At 39.4% G+C, this 26,907-nt stretch overlaps 1 protein-coding gene and 1 pseudogene across 2 annotated transcripts in view; one reads left to right on the plus strand and one right to left on the minus strand.

The window, feature by feature from the left end:
* The window catches only part of LOC102295510 (LIM/homeobox protein Lhx8), an 8,900-nt gene extending 1,736 nt beyond the window's left edge, over positions 1–7,164 (minus strand). Inside the window, exons 1-7 of one of the 2 annotated variants that reach the window (XM_005938200.3) lie at positions 7,019–7,164; positions 5,536–5,694; positions 4,439–4,560; positions 3,022–3,242; positions 2,272–2,372; positions 1,710–1,805; positions 1,032–1,212 (exon numbers count right to left, since the gene is read on the minus strand). In XM_005938200.3, coding sequence (XP_005938262.1) covers positions 1,032–1,212; positions 1,710–1,805; positions 2,272–2,372; positions 3,022–3,242; positions 4,439–4,560; positions 5,536–5,694; positions 7,019–7,051 — 913 coding nt within the window. In that variant the 5' untranslated portion in view covers positions 7,052–7,164. Of the gene's footprint in view, positions 1–1,031; positions 1,213–1,709; positions 1,806–2,271; positions 2,373–3,021; positions 3,243–4,438; positions 4,561–5,535; positions 5,695–5,975; positions 6,593–7,018 lie in introns of those variants that run through there. The other variant, XM_005938199.3, reaches the window with a different exon arrangement.
* Positions 7,165–16,491: 9,327 nt separating this feature from the next.
* Positions 16,492–17,415, plus strand: LOC121815577 (annotated as a pseudogene).
* Positions 17,416–26,907: the final 9,492 nt, after the last annotated feature.

Raw genomic sequence — 26,907 nt, forward strand, 5'->3', positions numbered from 1 at the left:
AAATTTAAAAAAAAAAATCACAGTTTTAGTAACGCAGCGTTCCTACGGGAAAGTAACGGTAATCTAATTACCGTTTTTGCAATAGCAAACCTGTTACTTTACTCGTTACTTGAAAAAAGTGATCGGATTATTTTTAGTTTTCCATGCCGGTGGACACCCAAACAAAACGCGAAGAAGCTCTAATGTCCGTGTCTCAATCTCGCGGCTCATGTCACCTCTACTTGCGGACCACATAATGACGAGAAGAAATATTTTTTTTAAAAATTATTCACAAAAATGATTTAATATGAAAGCATTAGGCAGCGTGTTACAGGCATCTCCTTAAAGAATTTAGCCTCATGGGCAGTGTAGTCCGTGCTGCAGGGAGAATGGACTGCCATACCCGTTATGTGTCTGTGAGCGAGGGAGGGAGAAAAAGGAAAAAGTACGAGCTGTCACGGAGCAGAAAGCGGAGCTGGAAGCATGTAAATATAATAATAACCACTGCAGCCAAGCAGAGTGCCTGACGAGCCCAGTTGTAAGTAAGCTATTAAGACTCAACTGTACACTGTGTTCGTGTTTTCCTCCGAAACAATAAGTTCCGTTGGAGCAGCCTTTCAACCAAAGTAAAGCTAGTTTTCAGCTACGAGCCCGACACGAACCCGACATATTAGCCAGAGTTCCCTTTACGGTTTTACGCCTTTACAGCTCAGAGCCGCGAACCTGTTTTACAAGTGTGGAATAGTTTTCTATACGAGATCGCTGCAAAAAGTGCAGCCTTACCTAATGTCAACCCACTGTTACTCATTTTATATTAAGATTTAAAATCTAGTTGGTATTGGTATGGCAGTAAAAGTAATAAATCACACAGCAATAGTACATTCATGTAGTTGTAAAAAGCATGAGAATATATTAAGTAATCCAAAGTATTGAGAATATGTTACTCTCATTGAGTAACGTAACAGAATACATTACAAAATACATTTTGGGGCATTTATTCTGTCATCTGTAGTGGAATACATTTTAAAGGTAACCCTCACAACACTGCTTACCATCCATATAGGTCAGTGTGGTGAGGAGAGGTGCATCTGGAGAAATATAGGTGGTATACTGGAGATCATCCATCAACGGTGGAGACAGCTGACCAGGAGCAAGTGATGTCATCATTGTTGACTGGGCAGGATTTGGGTTAATGTGCTTCTTTTGACGAGCTCGGCAGTTCTGAAACCAAACCTGTATGAAAGAAGCCTGGATTAATCGCTGGTCTTGGAGTGATGGTTTCCCTTGAAAGCGCAGGGGATTGTTTTTCTTCACACAGAAAAATGTCTAGACATCAACTGTGCAAATACCCTGGATTTCTCACTATTCTCAACTTGAGGGAAAACGAACTTTGCAAGTTCATTATGTTACTTGCTGGCATTTTAAATTCTGGATTTAGCTCCAGATTCTAACTGTTTACATTAATCCAACAATTAGCGCAAAGCAATACACCAAAAGTTACACCTATGTTATGACCAGTTATGAAGAAATCTGACAGTTACTGCAAACTTTAAAATTCTTACAAAAATTGCCACCCACAGAGTTTAATTATGACCCAAAATTTGTTCACTCCAACCAACTAAGCATGGATTATTTCAAAGGGACTGCTAAATTTGCTCACTTAATCCTGTGACACTTTATTGCAGGACCTCCCTGCAGTCGTTTAGTATTGTCATTCAGGTCTGTTTTACCTGAATAACCCTGCGGCTGAGTCCAGTTCTCTCTGCCAGCTTCTGCAGCGTCTGTGCATCTGGGTTGTTATCTTTAGCAAACTGGGTCTGCATCACCTAAACAAGTGGAGATGACAGATGAGTAAATGTTTACATCACTGAAATCTAAGATGAGTTTCACTGTTATTTTAACAGACCATGGTAGCAGAGTGCTATGGTGTTCAAATGCCACTAGAGGGCAGAAAATCGTCAAAATAAACTGAACAAATATCTGGCTTATATTGTTCTTTCCTCTGAACACACTCAGCAAACAGAGCCCCAGTAACATTCACTAGTCACCATACAATCATACACAGCCATCACTTTAATATTAAAACAGTAATTTAACAGTGTTCTCTCACAGAAGAACAAAGTATTCACTGGATATTAAAAATGTAGACATGAAAAAAGACAAAGTGCTATTATTTTAGTCATCCATGCTAGTGGTTGTACTTGTTGTGACACTTTTAAGTGTAAATGGTCTAATGGCAATGCAGGAGTTAGCACGCAGGAAAAAAAGAAGAAAAAAAAAAGTGGACAACACCTGTAACTGGTCCACAGTGAAGCTGGTCCTGGCCCTCTTAGCTGGCTTGGGCAAAATGCTAAGGTCATCTTTGTCTGCCATCTCTTCATTTTTTGGTTGTTCTTTAAGAAAAACAGGATTAAAGGACATTTTAAATGACTGGTCCCATTTCAGATCAGATGCCCTGCGGACATCACCGGAACACGAGTTCCATCTAGAAGACCCATGTGTTAGAAAGGTGTCTTTTTGTACAGGGTCAGGCTATATTCTTCAGTATGTGTGACAGAGTGGTAACAGGAGGATTCAGCTGTCTCACTGCAGAGTTTAAGGTTCGGTGTGATATTGTGACAGGCAGAAGCATTCGTGTTAGCAGTACAGATATATTTTCAAAGTGGGTGTTACTAAGAACTTCTAATATTTTCATTTCTATCCTTGAGACATTTATTCAAGTATTTGATGTTTGAGTGAAACTAAAATGCCAATGCAAGCAAATATGGCATTGAACTGTAATGTCTGGAGTATTCTAACCATAGGTTTTTTTGGAAAGACTTCCAAAAAAATAGTTTACATGGCAGCAGAAATGACATACCTCAGTAAGATGAGCATGTGGTCTGTATATGACATTTGCTCGTCTTTTACTTAACTTTAAAATTCAAAGTTGAATTTTTTTTTTTTTTTTTTTGGGGGGGGGGGGGGGTGTAATATTCGTTTCACAATCATTTTACTGTTTGCTGTAATTCAGATCGGACCCTTGTCCATCCATACACTCACTGTTTTCCTTGGCTCGTTTGAGATTCTCCATCATAATATCATAGTGTGGCCGGCAGAAGATTCGATTCTCCAGAAGTCCGCATTCTTCCCCTGTAGAAAGCTGGCGTTTACACGAGGTGCAGGAGAAACAAGCCAGGTGGAAGGTGCTACCTCTCGCCCGACGCACCCAGTCACTAGAATGGATGTTACGCCCACAACGGGCACAGCGAGTCCCATACCGCCTGGAACAGAGGGAAAAAAAGAAGAAAAAAAAATCTGTATTTATCTATGAAAGACTTTCTTCAGGTTTTCAGTCCATCCTTGATACCCCATTTAAAAAAAAAAAAAAAATCATTTACATTTTTTCCTGTACTTAAAATAAAAACAAAAAAGAAAACGAAAACCCTCACCCAAACAAGATTTTGTTACCGATTATAATGTCTAAGGCATAATCCATTGACATTTTTAGCCTTTCTTGTCAGTTCACTGTACCTACATTGCCTACACGCCCCAGTATGTGTACCAGCCCGGCCCTGACCCTGCATGAGGGCTGATATCAATCATCATCTGAGATCAAAGTGCATGTGTACCTGATCGCAGGTGTGATGAATATAACCAGACAATCCATTTGAAACAAACATATTCTTCTCCAGTGATGCATTTGGGGATAAGCTGCAGCAGCTTGCCCTTCTTATCCCCTAACAAGAGAAGTTGATGTGTCATACGTTATTCGGACTTCCTTAAGAGTCATGTTTTAGTCAGTTGGAATAGTCTCCCTCTGCCAAATATTAACTATTAGTCAAAATTTAAACAGGATGGAAATGACAGGAAGTTTCTAAACAACTGAAAGCAAAAGGCAGCCCAATTGCGAGGTGTTAAATATTTTCACCAGTCAGTCGATTCTGACTAAAATTAATTCATGCACGTAACACACAGATCAGATAGTTTTCTGCTCTTTGATATCATTACTTAAAGACTAGATGTGTACTATAAAAATATGAATATATATGCAACAAAATCTTACATTAAATTACATTAAAAAATTACCTGGGGGCATAGTCCCCACCTCTTTGCATTCGGAATGGTTTCCTCTGTTAGGATAAGCATCTGGTTAGGTCAGTTTGTTATAGTGTTCTTGTTCTTCTAGCCAAATTGTTTTGTTTAAGCTCATTTTCCATTCCTTCATGTTTTGGATAAAATCTTTATGATCTTTTGGGGTGAAGTGAAAGCTACATTTTTTTAATTGTAAAGTGCTTTGAGGGCCCCAAAAAGCGCTATATAAATGCAATCCATTATTATTATTATTATTATTACTACATTTTGAATAGCAAACCTGTGTGTCCTTTCACTGCTTGACAGAAAAAAAAAAAATCATATACCGATAATGTTAAACTATTCTTGAGTCCCAGGACACAGGTGGTGTGCGTGTGTGATGTACCTGAAGTAGTCGAGTTTGCAGAAAACCTCTTTGTCTCTGATGTAACAGCTCACGTGTCGGCCCAGTGAAGTCTTACACACACTGCATGAGAGGCAGCGCACGTGCCAGCACAGATTATTGACCTAGGATTTCAAATTTTGACAGAGTTTAGAATTATTTAAATACCCTTCCAAAGTATATTCTATCATCATTACTGAAGACCATAGAGGCTCCTGGAATTATTGGTAATGCTTTTATTTTTTTGAATGCAATGAGATATTATTGTTCTCATTTGATAATTAATAAGCCTTTTGTGGTGTGATTCCAATTCCAAAATAATACCAAATGTACATCCAGAGACAGAAAAGCTTTAATGAGCCAAATGAATTTTGACTGCACACTCATCCATTCTGTCCTTATAGGCACAGAAGTGTTTAAAACATTTTATTTATTTATTTTTCTTTAACTAATTTTCTACAAAGTTTTTTTTTTTTTTTTTTTTTAAAAAGCAGAATAATTATGTTCCTAGTGTTAGAAGTTAGTGTTAATAGAATTCCTTGGAGTACTTTAAAGGACAGTACAGATACAATGAGATTTATGCATCTTAATTTTACAAACACAAATATAAAAATAAAAAAAAAGTCAATGTATCAGCACTGCCCTCTAAAGCACAAAGAGGACCCCATGCCAAGGGTTCAACAGCTGTACCTTAAGAACTGTGACCCCAATGACAAGGCGATCATAAACCTACGGGCAAAATGAAATACTTTATTTTCTGAGGGTGAAGATTAGTACGAAGCATTAATGTGCTGTGTAAAATTGCAGAAATACTTGTTCTGCTTAGGCTAGCTCATATATTTATATCGGTTTTCAAAATTAATAAACCCTCAAAATGATTTAATTCCTCTTGTAGGACAATCAAATCCACATTTAGCTATAAAGAAAGGCAACTTTGCTGTACAACTCTATTAAAAGAAAGCTGACAAGTGCTGAAAATATCTGAACTACTCCCCCCCCCTTTTTCTTAGAATGATAACTGGACTGCTTTGTATTAAAACTGGCCTAGTTTGGAAGTGTTGTCAGTGATATTTTGGCCAGACACAGTATGTTAGTTTGACCTTCAGGAGGTATCTGTCCACTATCTCCAGGCCGCAGGAGGTGCACACCGGTTTCCCCTGCACACAGACCTCGGTGGGGACCGCAGACGAAGAGGACGAGGAGAGGGAGGACGGAGAGTAAGAGTCCTCATCAAAAATATCATCGGGACCAGAGGAGCCCTATTAGAAATAACAGTCCCCAGAGTAAAAAAATAAATATAAATCAAAATGATTAAAAAGGGACAGCAAAAAAAGAACTTTACACTTTTAAAAATATCCTCAAATGTGTCACGAAATTTAGGAGCAAAAGTCAATTTAAAAATTAATTGCGTTTGTTTTATGTACATTTGCTACTCAAATGCGTACACTCACGCGTGCTCCTTGCAATTTCTGTGTCTGTCTCAAGCTGTTATCCCCACGGGAAAAAGAAAACGCAGTTAATTTGGAAGTGAAACACCTACTGTGTCGCTATAAATATGTCCTTGTTGTAGCTGAGTGAAAACAACCTCCGTCGATGGCGTTTCTTCTTCTGACATGGTGTCAGCCATAAGTCTGGAGTGACGCACTAGCCTGACTAGTAAAAGTTATGTCGTCCTCATATGACAACCATCGAGATTAGCCTTCGCTTTCTATAGGTATGAGTGTGCATTTATTTTATTTAAGTAGACATGGGTCCAGTCATGGTGTCTAGCTAAATATTATTTTTATTACGGAACCCACACATGACTTAAAATATTCTATTAGCATTGTGGGGAAAAGAGGACGTATATGTTCAATTAGCAGCTCGTGGGACCGCATGTAGAGCGGCCTCGCGCACAGCTGAATTTAATTCTGACTAATTGTGTGTTTAGTAACGCACGTGCACAGGCTAAAGACCACTGTATGCTTGTCACGCTACAGTCTGCACTTGGCTACAGTCTTCCAGAGTCAGGTCACAAATCAGGCTTCCCCCCCTTTCTATTACATTTTTGAAAGTGTAGCTACATGGCGTAGGCTACGAAAATATGAAACGTGGAGGTGCCCGTCTTTATTTTGTATTTATATTGCTAACGTCTGCATGAATAAATATTTATATTTTGTTTTATTTTATTTTATTTATGTACTGTGATGCGGAACTTATGCAAATTGAAGAAAATGTGTCACTTTTTTAGAAGCCTGTACCTGACTTTATCGAAAACAAAAAGCTCGCTGAACCCTCTAACTTCAAATATTGCATTATATTTGGGGTATCTTAAAAGTTCACTAAGCTAATTTAGGTCGCTGGCCCACATTCGTCAATTGTTCGTTGTAAATGAGCACTGGGATACAGGGCAGCTGAAATGTAACGAGTCTGAGTGAAAATATTATGTAACTAATTTTCCGAAATAAACATAATAATAATAATAATAATAATAATTATGATGATGATGATGATGAAAATAATAAATAACTATAAGCTCGTACGAAGTTAGTTTTACCTGTGATTAATTTACAGAATGTGACTTAATGATAGATTTGTACTCACCACGCTGTTGGACACACAGTTAAACATTTTCATGAAGCATCCCCGTTCAGCCAGATGTTCACAGCAGCAGCGGTTCGCTGTTTTACCCTCCTTGTTTTATTAGTCCACCGCGCTTCTGCCGACTCGCCTGCTTTATTGTGACGGTCAGAGGTTTGTTTCTCTTCTTACCACTTGTTGCAAAAAAAAAAAAAAAAAAAAAACCGACAGAGAAAGACCGGCGCACCTCCCACTGCGTTAGTCTGAGACCGCCCGCTGTAGCAAGAACTCCATTTCGGGTAGATTGGTTTAAATCGTTAGTGTTAAATTAAGAACAAAAATACTTATATTGATATTGATGAATCGTGAGCTTTAAGGCCTCAAAACTTTAGATATCAATATCAGTCAGTGAAAAATTACAAATTGTTGACTGAAATTACAAAGAAATTACAAAGAAATGAGCCAAAAAGACATCCCCCCCCCCCAATTTTTGCTTAAAATATAGGTCCAGTAAAACGAATTTGATTTGGATAATTCCCATGACGCAATGTAATATACAGTTATTTACTCGAAAACGACTTTACAATATTGTACTTGGGAAAAATGTTAATATTTGCACGCTGACAGTGTAGAAAGGGAATTTACAGCAGACAGCTTTTCAGTCGAAAACATCTAGCCCAGGATTTTATATGGAATCACAAGATTTCGGGTTTATATCATTTAGTTTATTTCTCATAACCTGGAAAAAACATACTGCAACAAAATCTTCTTAAAAAATGAACCTTCATAAATCTTTTCTTGTGAGAGACACTTATAGGTTCAGTTAAGCCCAGCCGGACTTTATCACCACTCTTCATCTTTTCCTTCCTTGTCATTAGGGACCTAAAGAAAACATCACAGGTTGTGTTTGGGCGCTGAATTATATTTATTTAGACATCCACACCATCTGAGCAGCTGCTAAAGTTGTTGATTTAATCCTTCGAAACTGCTCACAGTACATTAGAACAACAGTTTTAATGAATTCAATTAAGTGACCCTGCTGTTCTTTTGCTGTGCAGCATTGAAATACAGTGTGTCTATATTTATAACTACAAATAAATATTGAAAGTTAAGCTATTTATTGCAATACTATCACAACACTTTCATGACTTTTCATGTACCTTTTATTGTCCCCTTTAAAAAAGAAATGTGCCCCCCACATACACACATCCATTCTTTGACGATTACCTTATGAGACATTAAGTAAAGATGAAGGCTGACCAGAGATTGGGGTTGAAAAAGCATGAATGAAAACATTCTCAGAGGGCACTTTCTGAATGGAGAATCAAGAGGCAGGTCAAGAATTCCTTCGGGTCTTATCTGCATATGCAACCCAATACCACAGCCCACTCAGACTTCTAAAACTGTATCTTTGACGTGGAATTTAATGGCTTGATGTGTGCTTAAACCTGAACAGAAAAGTCTGCTTTAAAAACTGTAATGTGAAATATGAAAGTAGCAGCACCACAAAACATTCAGTTTTCATCTGGACCTTTTCTAAAATAGCTATAAGAATGTATGAACATATTAAATGGAACGGTCTTTGTCAGCACTTTCTAGGAACATAAACTTGTTAAACTGTCTAACAGACGGAGTATTGTATCTTTGTCATAAGATGATACTGTCATTAAAATGAACATAATAACTTTTTCAGTGAAACAGGCATTTCTGATATTTTCTTGCCCTACTGGAGGAATGGCGAGTAACATTTGTGCAGTGGTTAGCACTCTGGTCTCTCGGCAAGAAGGTTCAAATCCACCATGTGACTGGGCCCTTTCTGTGTGGACTTTGCATGCTCTCCCCGTGTCTGAGTGGGTTCCATCCAGGTGGTCTGGCTTCCTCACACGTTCCAAAAACAACCAAAAAGTTGAATGGGAGGCAGAGCTAATTGGTGATTCTAAATTGCCCATAGGTGTGAATGTGAGTGTGACTGTGTTAGCCCTTTGACAGACTGACCTCTCCAGGCTGTACCCTGCCTCTTGCTGGATGGATGGATGGAACTTATCATCATATCATTATAACTTCAGAGTACACCAAAATGACAGATAATGTTGTAAAAGGTTAAATCTAATAAAGTTCCTGTCTTTTTGTGTCTAGGAGTAATTGTAATTGGACAAACTCTTGAAAAATGGCCTAACCTCCCTGTCAGCACCCAATGTAGAGACCCAAAACATAACTCTACTGTAACTCATCTCTCTCTCTTAAACACACACACTGAAGCTGATGTAAGAGGATGTTTATCTCCCAGTGATGCTGATTACAGACATGCAAACCCTTACTTGCTTCTTCTCTACAAATCTGAATGGAACTGAATGGTTCAGCTCCTCCAAAAAACAAACCAAAACTGCCCTGTTTTCATTTGCATGACATCTGACATTAAATTTGAAAATTTATAGTCGGACAGTCAGCGTGTGGTAACTCTAATAAAATCTTTGTAGCACAATTAGTTTGATCTTGCTTTTCTTTCCTTTCACTTTAAATATCCACTTTAAATGTTCTGCCAAAATTAGCTCAGGCTAATGAACATTTAGTAAAACTACAGTGTGTTCCATGCTAAGTCAAAGCCATGAATGGCTATCATTCTTAAACAGAAAACACTGTTTTTGCAAAAGAGTTACCCCCTGCACCTACTACAGCTTTCTTCAGGCTTTATTTATTTTATTTGCAGCAATATGCATTAATCTCATGTCAATGAAGCTTCCGTATGACTGTTCCCACCACTAACACATGACCCTACGCTGTGTTCACTGCATCATTCCATGTTTGGCACTGATCACCACCTGCACTCATATATATATCTTTCTACGTAGCACTTTAATTCTTATTCTTATTTTTATTTTTTCATGTCTATTTAAGCGTAATTTATGACAGTATGTTTGCACTGAAGCACTGCAGCAATTTCCTAATGTTGTAAACCTGCTCAACATTTGGCAATAAAACCCTTTCTGATTCTGATTCTGATTCTTCCAGTTGAGGACATGTGAGATGTTCTCAAACATTTATACTCATACATACTATGATTTACTGCAAAACTGCATCAACACTATGCAAGAAAATGTTTTATTTGTCTTAATGTCACTGTAAAATATTCTAATAACTACTGGCCTCTGTGCAGGAACAGAAGCCCAGTGCCCTGTCCCCCTCCCCTACACAGTGGCAAGTTTACTGTCATTAAGTCAGAGTTCGTGACCAGTGGCAGTGTTTGTCAATGGGCTTGGTTTCCCTCTTTGGTCATAAACAACCCAGCATCATAAAAACACACAGTTATTTTTGGTTTAAGGCAGCTTTTGCTTTTAATTTGCATGTGACATGCTATGGCTTATCTCGCTGCTTGGAAGTTTTCTCAGTACGGGTGTGGCTCTGTACATCTTTGTGTGTTTGTGTGCAAGTTTATCTGAGATGATTTAGCTGAGTGTCAGAGAGTTGCTGCTGAAAGATCGGTTGGGACTGCGTGCATCATGGCTGCTCACTGAACGTGTGGTTGAGAGAGGAGACCACCTTCCTCGCCAACTGCTAGGTTTCCATAGGTTATCTGACCCCTGGCAGGAAGTGTTGTGACAGGTATGGATGGAAGAACATGACTGGAAGACGGTGGTCCTTTCATTCTGTACACTGGAAACTCTACAAACGGTTACAATTAGGCAGGGCAGCACTTTGTGTGTGCGTGGATATATATGTGTGTGTGTATACCGCTTTAGAAATCTTTGTGGGGACCAAAAACTGGAATTTTACTATACTTGTGGGGACCAAAGGTCACTTTGAGGACAAAGGTGCCTGTCCTCGTGAGTTTGAAGGCACTTTTGAAAGTCAAAATGTGGTTTTAGTGTCAGGGTTACAGTTAGGTTATGGTTTAGGCTAAGGGTTAGGGTTAATCCTTCATTTTTGATGGTTAGGATAAGCATTATGTCAATTACATAACCTCACTAAGATATAAAAATGAGAATGTGTGTGTGTGTGTGTGTGTGCTTCGAGAACGCCAACAATCAGATGACCCCATATGAGCAAGCACTTGGAGATGGTGGAAAGGAAAGACTCCCTTTTAACAGAAGAAACCCTAAGGCAAAGCTGTCTGATTCCACAGACAGCCTGAAAGCTGAAGGCTCTGCCTCCCATTCAACTTTTAAATATTCTAGGAACAACAAGTAAGGCCGCAGTCTGAGAGTGAAGTGCTTTATTTGATCAATATGATAATATTAGGTCTTTAAGATAAGATGGGGCACGATTATTCCAGACCTAGTATGCATTGAGAAGGATTTTAAATTCAATTCTGGATTTACAGTAACAGAGAGCCTATGAAGAGAATGCAGCGATAGAACGGGAGAAATATGCTCTCATTTTGATGCACTGAGAGGTTTTGAACATTTTAGTTTAGTTTAGGGTAATGGCTGACGTTGGTTTTTAAATTCTTTAAGTTTTAGTTGATTTAGTATCACAAGATTATTGTTGACTAAATCTAAAGTTGATTCAGTTTACTTAAATATGTAGTGTTTACAAAGCCTCTTATTTTCCTTGACATCAAATGCAAAATGTGTCCGTATGTCTACGCCTCTCTTCCCCACAAGCATCGATGTTTTGTCATGTTTCCATGAAAAACAGTAAGCATGGGGGTAAGGTCGCTGACATACATTAACAGTATGAAATTAACAAGTGATGTGATAGTTTTGAAGCCACACAACAGCTACCTAACGTTCAGAGCACAAGGTTCTTGGTATGTTCACCAAATGCAAAGTTTTTGTGACACGTGATTATTATATGGCTTATTAGTATGACACAAATTTGTGCGTGTCAAACCTTTTCAACTTGGGTGAAAAATTTGCGTAGCTCTCCAGGTGGGGGTTAGAGAGAAGTGAGCAGAATAATAGGATTCATCATAAGTTAAAACAAATACACTACTACAACCTCCTTGTTCTGTTGGCTGCTGAGCTGAATATTCATGGGTTTCCAACATGACTGTATTCAAATCAGTAATGGGTGGTGAAACATCACTATACGAGTTTCTCCAAATGTCTCAAGTCCACTTTTTTACTTTTGGACCAAATGTCTGAAATGTCTGCTCCACATATCAAGCCAGATTTTTTATTTTCCAGGTAATTCCACTAAAAATGCTCCAACCGGCACTGACGGGAGAATCACAGTCAATAAGTTTAGTGGACAGCAGGTTGCATTATTTCAGGAAAACCTGATAATTAAATCAGCCACACCACTAACTCTAGCACTGAGATCAATGATATAAAAACAATTCTCACACGTTAAGGTTGTTAGGAAGTTGTTTTTCCATATCTACTAGAATGTAAACATGCTTTCAAACATCCTGGTGGATAGGTTCACTTTTGGAACCAGACTTGAGTGAACACAAGAGGGCCAAACACCCAGATTTCATTTAGGAGTGAGGTACTAGGTCTACAAACATGCAAGAGGAACCCCCAACTTGTTCAGTGTAAAATCAAAAAGACCATAAAGGATATAATATGCAAAATGATAACAAAAAACATGATAGGATAAAGCAATTTAGTAATACAGACTGCCAGCTAGAGCAGGGCGATATGACCAAAAATATTTATCACGATATAGGGGAGACCGGGGATAGTTGTAACGTGGGTCAGTTGTAACACTTCCAATTTCTCCAATCAGGGCTAAGTTTCAAATGATGTGACTCATCCTGTGCATGCCCAACTCAGTTCTGCTATCACATGTGAAAAATCAGCACATTTTGTCAAACACAGACAATTTAACACGAAAAAAAGTAATTTGTATGCCAAAAAGTAAGTTTTTCTACTTTATTTCAATTTCTAATAGCATTATCTGCTTTGCAGTTAAACTCATCAAACTTAAATTATGTTATTTGTATGTCTATGGGGATATATTCTGTGTAGGTCTTTAGTGCTAATGTTTTAGCCGTTGGCTGTAATGTTGGCTAGTTCATGGCTATAGGAGTCTGGGTCAGTTGTAACAGCAACAGTCTGGGTTAGTTGTAACAATAATGCAGATGTTACAACTTACCACACTATTACTTTAACTTATATTAAACAAGTTGGGGCAACGACATCAGCAGAGAGAGGTTCACTGGTCGCATTTGTATATGCGGTTAATGCCATTGGCAACACAATTCCTCCACTGTTTGTGTTCCCACACATACATTATGCAGACCACTGTGTCAGAGATGGACCAGTAGGAAGTACTGGTAGTGGAAATAAATCAGGATGGGTGCAAGAAACAGATTTCCTCATCTTTCTGAAGCACTTTGCAAACCACACCAAGGTAAGCCATGATAAAAAGTAATGGAATTGCGATGCTGGTGAACAACTACATTTTTTCAGCTTCATTGTTATGTTCAAAATTGGTGCAAGAGTTGTAGGTTATAATGCCCACTGAGCCAATGAGGCCAAACTCAAGGAAGACCAACCAAAATTAATGAAATATTCAGTTGCAGAAAATTCCATAATTTGTCTTTTTTGGGGGGTTGGAATATGTTCAAAAGCTAGATTTCTGCATTCTGTCACACACACACATAGCTACATAAATGGATCTAAGTGCATTCATGTGTTGAATAAACAAAGATTACATGTTAATGTTTTGTTAGTACCCTTATTTCATTGTGTTACATTTCACCCCAGGATATGTTACAACTAACCCAGACTATGGGGTTAATTGTAACATTTCACTCTTTGTGTTTGAGACCATACCATGCAATGGGTAACTGTGCTGCAGAGAAAATAGCTGCACTATTTAATAGCCGAGACATGTAAATACTTTGCATTAAATTTTGAATCCACTACCTTAAACGAGCTCTAAATTACAGACAGAAATGTCAAAAATGTTACAACTATCCCCGGTCTCCCCTACATTTGAAAATTTGCAATAACGATATAACTGACGATATAATTGACACTAGACAAAATACTTTACAACTCCACAACTTTATTAGTGCAAAAAAAACCAAACCCCATCAATGTATTTTTACTTAAACAAGCAGCTGTTTTTTACGTGCATTAAAGTTATATAAAAATTTAACAGTGCAAATGCAAATTCCTCACTGACAGTTTAACCAAAAGGCATTTCCAGTGGAAATTGGCCGACATGTCCTCAGCATAACCATGTATAATATCCACAAAACTTAAAAACAGGTTATACACACACAATACGGCAATATTATGTTGAGGCACAGTACGTATCACTCCGCAAGGCTGCCTACGATAGCTGTAATGCTCCGACAATCCATCAAGCGGTGTGGGTTCGTAGCTTAGCAAAGTCGTACTAAAACATTTGACAGATTTTTGAGCGCCACATAAAATCGTTTCCAGGTCAGTAAACATAACCAGAATTCATACATAAGGCCCATTGGATTATAAGGGGCACTGTCGATTTTCAGAAAAATCAAAGGATTGATTTTAAGTGCGCCGTATTTTCCAAAAAACACGGTAATAACGACGGCCCGCTAGCATGCGCTACCAAAAATAGTGCTTTGTTGTGTATCTGACGGATGAAAGCTAAACCAGTTCCACACCACTGAAGTTGCAGCATTTTTACAAATGATTCTGGTCCATCCGCTTCATTCAACGATCTGCTTTCGCCGCCATGCTTTTTCCGCTGTGTGCGTATGAAAACAAAGGCACTGCGCATGCGTGTTTTACCCATATTCTATCACGATATTTAATTTTTCTATCGTTGCCCAACATTATACCGGTATTACCGTGAACGGTATGCTATGGCCCAGCCCTACTGCCAGCTAATGTAAGTGACAGCCAGCCGTATAGTCTATAAGCAAATAATGTTCGTCCATCTCTACATCATTACCTTCTCTTATTTTATTTCAGCTCCAAAAAATCTCCAGGACACTGGGACAAGTACAATAAACAGCACGATTCTGGGTACTGTATTGCTCTGACAAGGATAAGTTGGTAGCAGCCGGGGTAACCAGAGGAGTACCACATCTGGGCCTCATTATCTAGTGACAGATGAGTTGTATTCTGCCGGGCGACACAGCTTGGGGCTGGGTAGAGGTGTATTCTGACAGAGGGAAATGACATCATGCAGAGAAATGATAATGATTCCTGGGCCTCGGGGAGCCATTTCTGGTCTAGAGGCATTTCATTAAGTTTCATTTTATTGGGATTGTCATTAACTGATACCGTAAAGAGAGTCTCACTGCGGTCCTGAGCTAGGTCCTTGTTGTATTTCTTGTATTTCAGAGGATCAAATACACCCGTGTGCATAAATGTGTGAATGAATGAATGCTCCTCCTCTCGTTCATCATTTTGCTATTTTCTTCCTCCTTCATGTATTCCCTTTCAAAAATGGAAATGTATGAGATTGCAGGTTTAAATTACAGTATCTGTAAAAAGTTAAATTGTGTAAAGAGAACATTGTAGGAAATGCATTAGAACTTAGACATGGGTAAAGTAAAGTAACATTGACACAAGCATGATGAGCTGCTTTCTTGCATCACTTCGCTTCAAAGACTAGCACAGTCTGATGGTATGGATACCGCAGCCGCCTGTGGAGGAGCTACAAGGCATCTGTTTCTCTAAAAGCCTGAGCTACTTGTCCTGTGTGTCTGTTTGTTTATTGGTCTGTTTGTTGTTGATTTTTTGTTTTTGCAATTTCCCACAAGGAAGAGCTGCAATGTACAAGAATATTCACATGAGTTTAGGACAAGTTCATCTTTTCTTTTTTCTTTTGCCTTTAAACTAATTCTCAAGGGCTGAGGTACCAGACACTAAGGCAGAAAAATATTTTCTAATGATCCTTCAGGGCAGCACGGTGGCACGGTGGTTAGCACTGTTGCCGCACAGCAAGAAGGTCCTGAGTTCAATTCCAACATCAGGCCGGGGTCTTTCTGTGTGGAGTTTGCATGTTCTCCCCGTGTTTGCGTGGGTTCCCTCCGGGTACTCCGGCTTCCTCCCACCGTCCAAAAGACATGCACTTAGTGGGGATAGGTTAATTGGATAACCCAAATTGTCACTAGGTGTGAATGTGCGAATGAAAGTGAGTGCGAATGGTTGTCTGTCCCTGTGTGTTGGCCCTGCGACAGACTGGCGACCTGTCCAGGGTGTACCCCGCCTCTCGCCCTATGACAGCTGGGATAGGCTCCAGCACCCCCCGCGACCCTGAAAAAAAAGGATAAGCGAATGGATGGATGGATGGATCCTTCAGTCCTTGATCAGGACAAATTTGGTAACAGAACACAATTAATAGATGCTCAAAAGGGACGTACACAGACAAATTAATCATTAAGGGGATTTAGGATTGGCTCGCCCCTCCCTGAGCCTGGTTCTGCCGGAGTTTTTCCTTTCCACTGTCGCCAAAGTGCTGCTCATAGTGGGTCATATGATTGTTGGCTTTTTCTCTGTATATATTATTGTAGGGTCTACCTTACAATATAAAGCACCTTGAGGTGACTGTTGTTGTGATTTGGCTCTGTATAAATAAAATTGAATTGACAATTCTAACACTCATTTTTTATCACTTTAGTGATAAGAGGAAAAAAAGGTCCCAAAACATTTGGGTGGTAGTGTATGTAATCATGTTGTAAGGATCGCGAGCATATCTGACTGAGCCAACCACGATGCAGGTGTTTTTCTGTATACAGATTGCATGTGCAAGGGCTCTAAGTACATTCTAGGGAGTACTGGTCTGAATGTTGATAGCCCTGCAAACCCAAACAGAAGCGTGGAAAGATCGGCTCTCCAAAAACAGCATGTGCCTGAACATCAAGAAGACTGAGTACCTTGAATGTGGCCCCCAGACCAACAGTACCATCACTACGAAACTCGACCAGACGCCAGACTCCGAGTCAACGCAGCGTGGATGAAGTGGCGTCAGGTCAGTGGAGTCTTATGTGACAAGAGAATGCCAATCTATCTTAAGGCAAAAGTTTATAAGTCGATTGTGCGCCCAGTGGCACTCTACGGGTCAGAGTGCTGGCCAGCGACGACCAAGCACGAACAAGCCCTGCACACCATGGAGATGAAGATGCTGAGGTGGCCTCTGGGTCTCACACGACTAGACCGAGCAAGGAACGAAGATGTCAGGAAACGATGGGGAGTGACACCGATCACAGAGAAGATGCGGGAGGCGAGGCTCCGATGGTACGGCCATGTTGCCCGTAGCGATAAGAACTCCATCACAAAGACAGCCCAGCAATTAGATCTGGGTGGCAACAGGCCATGAGGAAGACCCAAAAAGTGCTGGAATGACCGAATCAAAGATGATATGAAGGCTGCGAATGTTACACCAGAAGATGCCCTGGATAGGAAGAAGTGGAGGAAGGCATGCAAAACAGCGGACCCTGCATCGCGGGATATGAACTGCTAGGGAGGAAGAAGACTGGCCTGAATATTGATGTGGTTGTAAGGTTTGTGTTGCATCTTGTTCTCAATTGTGAGACCAAAAATATTTTAAAGACTAATGTAACAATGGAAGAATTTCTTATTCTCATCATGTCTTTCTATAGTTTTGTTTGTTATTAAAATTAACAAGATAAAAATTTTATAAATCTCTGTGGCAACCTGTCCAGGGGGTACCCCGCCTTTCAGCCTACGTCAGCTGGGATAGGCTCTAGCCCCCCACACTCTGCAAATGAGAACTGGATAAGTGGAAGAGGATGGATGCATAGAATTCATTATGCTGCTGTATTCCAGTTCAGTACACTATCTTTAGCTGAAAGGGAGTGATGTTGTGCTGAACACTGTACAGAGATGTTGATAAAATTGATAATTACCAGTCTAAAGTTCTCAGGTGGCAAAAAGGAGATGAAAACAATGCAACGGACTGAATTAAGAGGTTAACTTTGTCTCCTGCTGTGTTACAAGCGTGAGTCTGCATGTGTTCTCTTGGCTTCAGTTTAGCTGAGATGTTTTGCTTTCACATCAAGCTCACTGAATCTCCGTTTCAGCCTGTGGAGTTTTCAAAGCTCCCCTTTCTGCTCCAAAGGAAACAGTGTGCTCTCCTCAGAGGCTAGCTAACGTGCTAGTGCTCTACTGAGATTAGTGCAATCAGTCGTCGCCTCTGATTTTCAGTGGCTGTATTGCAGTGGAAACGAACAACAGTCTCTTTGATGTCGGCACTCACATATTGAAATGGAGAATGCTGTAATGCATCTGGGGAGGTTAAAAAGACCTGAATTCTTTGTTTTTATAGTATCCCTCTGTAACGACACACCAACAACCTGTGAAAATGGGCAGTGTGTAAAATGTTAAAAAAAAAAACAATGCAATGACTTGCAAATTTCATAAAACCATATTTTATATACAATACTACATAGAAGTGTTTAAACTGAAACATGTTATTACAAATTTTGAATTTGATGGCAGCAACATATCTCAAAAGTTGGGACAGGGACAACAAAAGGCCAGAAGGATAAGTGGTACTATAGGGCTAACAGGAGTGATTCACAAAAGTTGTGTTGTCTTACTTGCAATTTTGTGACTGTGCTGTCTTTTTAAACTTATTTTGACTGCTGTATAGATAACAGGATGCTACATAGTGGTAAACATGGTTCTGGCCAAAAGCAAAAACGAATAGCAGAAACAAAGTAACGTTAGCTTGTTATTCAAAATGTACTTAAGAAGAATTTTCACATACTCGTTGATTCGCTTTACTTTAGAGCACTACCCTCATCACTGCATTTTCTGCAGCAGCAAGTAGTTACTGTGCTTTTTAAAGTTTCTTTTGGCTGCTCCCTTATTCACTGTGTTGGGGTCACTGTGGTGGGTAACTCAGCAAATTTATTTGGCAGATTTTGACACTTCCTTATGGGGTTAGGGTTAGAGATTTGTATCTCCTTCTGGAAGCAAACCAGGGATTTTATGCTTGTTGAGTTTAAACCACTACACTATGAGTACTACCTGCTTCGTCAGATTTTAAATAACCCTATAAAATTCTTGTTATTTCTGAAGATTAAACCAGCAGGTATGAATATTTTGGGGTGTTGCTCAATGACAAACATCACATCTGTGGTTGGTTTTCCACTGTCATTTGTCAGATTTCTGCAATGTAAACAGCACATTTCAATGCCTTTCCCTGAAGTCAGAAGAAGAAAAATTATCCAATATTTAATTAAAAAGCATAGATCAGAATAAAGAACAAATGGAAGAAAATATTACATTTCTAGCTGAACTGTCTCCTCCTGATCCCCCAGATTTATTTATGCATTTGGTTAAAAGGTTAAGAACTGAAAGAAGTTTTGCATTACTACACTACTGCATTAGTAAAGTTTTACCAGGCTTTGTGTGTAAAAAGTCTTTTTTATATGCTAGAGCTGCATTTTTATTTTTATTTTATTTTATTTTATTTGTTGCCACTTTAGACACAGCAGTCTACATATTTATGAAGTGTAAGGTTAAACTGAAGCATGTCCATCATCATATTTTTGATGGATTATATATAGGCATTAAATAAATGTTTTGTATTAAAAAACACATAAAAAATATTAAGGTCACAACTACAGACTGTAAAAAGTTGTCTGTTGTTTTTAGGAATGAAGACTGGAGTGTCGCCCAGCAGTTGTGAGGCAGGGTACACAGTGTGTCAGTCTGTGACACGCAGAGACAGACAACCATTTAGAATCACCTGTTAACCTCAGATGCATGTCACTGGACTGTAATACAATGAGTTTTGTACTACACAAGATAAGCTACCAGTTGTGCTTTTTCTAAAATAACCTCCCAGCTCACTCTGGCCATCAACCATCTGTTTTGTGAAGCTGGAGTTTCAGTTTTCGGCTCTTACTGTGATGTTAGATTTCCAGTAAAAGATTTACTAAAATGTTTGCTGTGTTTGTGAGCCTTTTGGGTGCAAACTGCTTCTTATATTTGACAAAGGGTTTGTTTGTTTGTTTAGTAATTCCGACAGTCTATATTATTTATTAAGGTGTTTAAAGGTCCTTCATGGTTAATAGCTTTTTTTCTCCTTCCTGCTCCACTGCGTTTTGTATCCTTGTCTTCTCCTGTGGTCTGTCTTCCCCCTTCCTTTCTTTTACTATTTCTGTGCCACTGTGTCTCTGTCTGCTGTTCCCTGCTTTTTACCTGATGATGGTAACCTGCACTACCATCATCACCTGCATATGCTGAACATTTCTGCATGCAGCACCGTGAACATGCATGGTGTGTGGCGACAGCAAGATATGCACCGCATTTACTGATAAGTTCAAGGACTAAATGGCAAACTACTGCAAACATCTGGATGCATTTTATTGAGCTAAAGGGTTCATATAGGTCCTTAAAGTTTAAACACCACACTTTATCCATTATTTTTCAGATTTTTATTACAGGTCCTGACCAGTATAACCGTACATTTATTCACATTGCTATTTCACAGTGACTATTATTTTCTACTTGTACACCTCTGAATAAAAAAGATTTTCATGCGTGGTTAGCATATTAATAATATTGAAATCTCATTTGCATATCTTACTATAATAATAATAATATTAATGATAATAATTCATATGATTAATATTATTACAGTACATTTTAACACTGTACTACTCCTGTCACCGTTTTGTTCCACAGTTTGCCCACTTTAAAGGTTATTGCTGTTACCTTGAACTAAAACCCAGAGTCTTGCTGTATTTGTTGAGTTTACAGTGTACCTGTGGTCACAGGGTGTTCTTTTCAAGCCAATATTAGACAAAACAGTCTTTACTTCAAGTAAAACGCAAAGCAGCACAAGTTTTCTCAGCTCTCTTTCCAAGTCTGTCTTGAGGCCTCACTCTGATGCTGAGAGCTGAAACCTCAGCTTCAAAGCTCTGTCTGTCAGCTGATTGGCTGACACAGCGAACAAACAAACTCCAAACTCACTGAAAGCCTATTGCTGGTGCTGACAGAACATTTTCATCCCATTTCTGTATCCCTCCACTGGCACACACAGATATGTTGCTGTGAAGCGTTTTGAGTAAAACACCCTGCTGTGTGTGCGTATGTCGGACAGAATGTTGGATTCCTATCAAGCTATGTTGGAGGATCTAAAACAGGCACTTCTTATTATCACTCACACTTTATTTAATACGTCTGCAAAGGCTCCAATGCAAAACTAATACATATATATACTCTTGCCCACCGATGCCTTTTTGTCCCACTTTTCGTCAGGGTGCCCTGGTTCCTCAACACCTGACGCGGACCTTGTTGATCCGGGCGACGGGAGCCGGCATACCTTCATATTTATCTGTCTCGCTCATGTCTGCGGTAGGCTCGCTTAGCATAGGGGGTCTAGCCTTAGGACCCTTACTGGATACAGACGCCCCAGGCAGGAATCGAACTTGCGATCCTCTGCTCCAAAGGCGTGTAGTCTAACCACTACGCTATCCAGCTGCTTTGTTTTTCTTGTGACATTACCAATAAGTTTGTGTCACATGGCCCTCTTCCTATTGAAAAAACAAAAGTTGCATCCAAGATGGCCGACTTCTAAATGGTCACCATGGTCACCACCCATCTTGAGGAGTTTGCCCCCTCACATATAATAATGTGCCACAAACAGGACTTTAATATCACCAACCATTCCCATTTTATTACGGTGTATCCATATAAATGGCCCACCCTGTGGCGGAAAATTAACACTGCACATGACTCTGAACACACCATCCCCACTGTCAGATATGGTGGTGGCAGCATCATGCTCTGGGGGGGCTTCTCTTCAGCAGGGACAGGAAGCTGGTCAGAGTTGATGGGAAGATGGATGGAGCCAAATACAGGACAACCTTGGAAGAAAACCTCTTGGAGTCTGCAAAAGACTTGAGACTGGGGCGGAGCTTCACCTTCCAGCAGGACAACGACCCTGAACATAAAGCCAGGAAACAATGGGATGGTTTAAAACAAAACATATCCATGTGTTAGAGCGGCCCAGTCAAAGTCCAGATCTAAATCCAATCCAGAATCTGTGGCAAGATTTGAAACTGCTGTTCACAAACGTTGTGCATCTAATCTGACTGAGCTGGAGCTGTTTAGCAAAGAAGGATGAGCAAAGATTTCAGTCTCTAGATGTGCAAAGCTGGTAGAGACAGACCCTAAAAGACTGGCAGCTGGAACTGCAGCAAAAGGTGGTTCTACAAAGTATTGACTCAGGGGGCTGAATAATTACGCACACCCCACTTTGCAGTTATTTATTTGTAAAAAATGTTTGGAATCATGTATGATTTTCGTTCCACTTCTCACGTGTGCACCACTTTGTGTTGGTCTTTCACGTGGAATTCCAATAAAATTCCAACACTGTCCACACCTTCTGTTTGTGAGGGCCAGCCACGAGGAGAAAGTTTGTGAAATGAAATAATCATACAGGAATAGGAGCTAAAGAGAATGAACTGAACGCCTGCACCAAGGCACAGTATAAGAAAAAAGAAGGCATCACGCACAACTACTGTAGTAGAGTCCGAGAATAAAAAATATGGAGATGAAAATTGGTATAATAAGTTCAGTTTAAGTGTTTTATTTTTTTGATATTTGTGGCCACTCTGGGGGCCACTCCAGTGTTGCAGATCAGATGGTTCTGCAGTGTGACAGAATAAAGGAAAAGAACACTGTGCAGGGTGTTTTGCTGTCAGGTCTCAGTGACCTCTGTGATGAAGCATTCCTATCTTTATGGAACTGTTCTCTCCTGTGATGACAGTCGCCCCCATCGGTAGAGCACTCGGGCTCACCGAATGTCTGATTTTTGGAACATTGTCTTGGACAGTGATCTCCCATGTTTTCAAATTTATAGTGAGACCAGATCATGCAGAAATAATTGTTTATTTATCCTTACAACCCAATTGTACTTCAGTCGTAAAGATGATGAAAGAAACCCCCAAAATCAGTTACGTCCATCACTATTATCAACAATGAGAAAAATCAGTAAGAATCAAAGAGAAAGAACACAGATGCACCTTACTAAGACACTAGCAGGGTATCAGTCACAAAACATCATTGAGACAATGTTTTTCGTTTGTCTTTTGTTGGTTATATTTTAAATAAATTCTCTTTTCTTACAGTGAACCTGCTTGACTTTTATACTTACTATGAAACATACATCTACAAAATCCTAAAGTCAAAAGTCAAATCTTTAAATTATTATTTTCTTTTTAATTCTTCTAAAGAAATATTCAGATAATGACATTTGTTTACTTCCAGTTGTTTTTTAAGGGTGTAATATTCTGACGTTTTTCATCAGACATGGATGCTGATCAAAGCAGCGTCTGTCAGTCTGCTGACTAACGCTGCTAAAAACCATAACCTCTGAGTCACTTCTGTTTTAGAAAACTTTCATCGCTTTATCTGCCGGGGCACGCACCGCAAGCCACCGCTGTTTATCGAATCATATCATAATCACAACAAACCGCTTTGGAACTAAAAGTGGACTTCAAAGCTGTAGGAAAATATTTTTGGCTGCCTTTATCCTTTCTTTATTTCTTTCTTCATTAAACCATCTGGACCTTCTTCCTCTTTTTTCTTGATCTGTCCTTCCAGTTTCCTTCCTCCTCCTCTCTTATATTCTACCTCTGTCTCATACATTTCCCTCCTTAAGCCCACATTCACCATTTCTCCCTTATTTCCCTCTCAGCCATCCTCTTTCTATCTATCCTTCCATCTCTCCATCCTGCTCTCTTTGACATGTCTTTGTGTTTCCTGTCCTTTGTGAAACCCTCCTCTCTGTCACATCTTGTTTTCCTCGTTCTATCCTGTTTTAATCCAGTCCCCCCCCCCTCTTAGGACAGAGTCACGCTATTGGAGGAAACGGGTGAATAGTAAGCGCTGAGTGACAGGTTATTCTGGTCCGACTGTGGAGGTAAACATCTCGAGGTAATGGAGGTAAACGTCCGGTCAGTTGGCTGGGTGGTATACAAACAATAGGCCAGTAGGTTCTGGTTGGGCAGTGACACAGTCCGGATTGTCTGGTGGGCCAGAAAACTCACACAAACGAAATGAATCTAGTCTACTCTTCCACAACTAACTGCAAAATTATTATTTTCATATCATAGCAAAACACTTTAGTGAATCACCTTGTCCAAACTGGCAATGTAATTTTTCATTTAATTTTTTATTAATAGTTTCTCAATGTTCAAAAATGTGGAAAGGACAGACTAAGGACCCAGTAATAAGGTTTACTTATAGACTTTGATATTCCAAGGATAAATAATCTAATCAATCAGATTCTATTTGAAAAGGCAATTATGGATTGTAGGCTAATAATTTATCTTCAACCAATTTACCATTTACCACTAAATTGGTCGTCATTTAAACCTTAGAACATATTTAAACAATTATACTACAATTATAAATAATATGTTTACAAATCAGTAGTAGTATTGTACTTATTAGCTATTGTTATTAGTAGTAGTAGTTTGTGAAACAAAAAAGTAATTGTGTTAAAAAGTATATATGGTATTATGTATGGTATTTCAGCGTATTGATTCGTGATCGATGAGTCCATTCAGTCAAAACTGTTGGTGTGTCAGGAATATGCAGACACACCAACAGCGTTGACTAGTTTCCTTTAGTGAAACTAGTCTCACTCCCAACTTGTCACATTTTAGCCTGTTAGTTCTTAATGATGGTTATTAGAGACTACTGCAGAGTGGTTTATAAAGCCGTGTTTACATGTTTACTTGCCAAGTGAAAGGTCGCTGGTTCCAGCCAGATACCCAAATCCCTTTGGCCTGGTGTCAGGAAGGGCATCCATGTAAACCTGATCACCTATAACAAACTTCAACAAGACAACAACAAAAACAAAAAAACAAAATCATTTCCTGTACAATTAATACTTCAGTGCTGTTTTGTTGTGGTCGTTTAATTTCACTAACTGTAACTTTTTGTAAAAAGGATTTTATCCAAGCCACCAAAGTGGTTAAAATAAAACTAGGTATTATAGATGAATGCTAATATAAGGGAGTTCATGTATAACAAGATAGTTTCTTACATGCACAACTAAATTATATATTTAAAAAAATCTTCAGGTTACGTATGTGGCAGTCTGCTGTTCTTTCACAGGATGCTGGATCAAAGAACATAGCAGGTAGGGGTTGCTGTTGTTTCTGTAGTTTGACCTCACAGTAGCAGCTAGGATCGGCCCCTAATCTATTTATTATTATTAGTATTATTAAATAAGAGACAGTTACCTGCTTAACTCAATTTTTTGGCTTTTGGTTTTTGTTGTTATTTTTTCCCCAGATTTCCGTTGCATTTGTTGACCTGCCATCCTGTTCTGGTGATGATAAAGTCAATCTGCAGGCTCAGAAGTCAAACTGCTACATTTGAAAGGTAAATAGGGGTCACGTGTGTAATTTTATGTGTGTGTGGTACGGCTGTCTGTGCAATAAGCATTCTGTGTGTACACGCACACTCTAGCAACCACACAAAAACATACTTTTCATGTGGGACGTCTCCATGTTATGGCTGGGTGCTCTCAGAGATGGAGAGTTAGTGGAGATGCTGAAGATAAAGAGAAGCAGACAACATGTACTAGCAGTGCTTACAGCAAAGCCATGGCAAGAGGTTTCATCTGTTCTTCTGGGCTAGATATTCTCAGTTCAGATAAATGGTAACATTTATTTAAACAGTCACACATTTTTGCTTTCTCGTCAAACTATCCATTGTTTTTCAACAAGGCCACGAGAGTGAAATGTAAAACTGTGACCTCAGTCCCTCAGACCACCCTGATTAATGATGCTGTTGCTTCACGACAGCAGTAGCATCGCGATCAAGTCGTAGTGGATCAAGTCACAGTCATATGTTTCATATTGATACTGTTGTTCGGTTAGTTAGTTGTTCTGACAATTAAAAGCTACAAAGTAGCCTTTCATTTTGCCTAAATCCTTGAATCTCTTGAATTTTCTTACCACATGAATTTCATCTTCCTCTGTTTCTTCCTCACTGCTAGCTTGTGCTAGCAGCAACAGCCTCCTGTGACTGAGAGGCCTGGTTACTAGTTGTTACTAGTTGTTGCTGGTACTACTGCTCACAGTGCAGCAGTTAACATGTTGGTTAATTTGACACATTCTGCTGCATCTATTTTCAGATTTTCAGCTCCACCTTTTCACCACTTGATCTACACTAAATTTATTCTACAAGCTCCGTGAGCGCACAGTGAAGGTAGCGGAGGGGTTGGTCTGATTGGGCAATCCAGTGTCAGTAATGAAAATAAGTGAATGGGCTGCTGTCAGTGCTTGTACAGCCAGTGTGCAGCAGTCCTTGAGGCTGGCAGATGCTGTCAGAATGACATTTGGGGTTTAAATTGTAAGAAGTAAAGTTGGAAATTACAGAAATCTATCATTTAATTACTTTGGTGTATTGTGAATGGCCATGAGAAAATGTGTAAAATATGTGAATGTCATGCAGTGGGCCAGATTGGAGTCTTTGCCAGGCCAAATCTGGCCTCCAGACCTTATGTTTGATACCCCTGTCCTAAACACACTTAATGTTATTTATATTATTAGTGGATGAACAATGCTTTGCTTGATGAATTCTGTTTCACAATGATAATAGGAGTCGACTTCAAGGGGTCAAAGAGCAATTATCCCTGTGGTGTCCCTTTATGTTGCACTCTTAAACACATATAACTCAGTCTTTCTTTAGGCAACTGTCTCATCATATGACCAACTTCTGATCTAAAGAGCAGAGTGGGAGTCATGACAAAATGGCTGTGCATTAGTGCACATGCCACATGCTAAAAGAGATACAGCGGTTCTGGAGATACAGAGGTCCCTGCATTTTCCAATGCCAAGCCTCCTACTGTACATTTTACTGTTATATTCTTCTTTTTCTTCTTTCCTAGCGGTTCATGTCTTGCTGGATGCAGGGTCCGCTATTTTGCACACATTCCTCCACTTCTTCCTATCCAGAGCATCTTCCGGTGTGACGTTCGCAGCCTTCATATCGTCTTTGATTTGGTCCATCCAGCGCTTTTTT

The sequence above is a fragment of the Haplochromis burtoni genome, unplaced genomic scaffold (assembly GCF_018398535.1).
Source record: "Haplochromis burtoni strain Fernald_Lab_line unplaced genomic scaffold, NCSU_Asbu1 Contig_243, whole genome shotgun sequence".
In the NCBI taxonomy this organism is placed as follows: Eukaryota; Metazoa; Chordata; class Actinopteri; order Cichliformes; family Cichlidae; genus Haplochromis; species Haplochromis burtoni.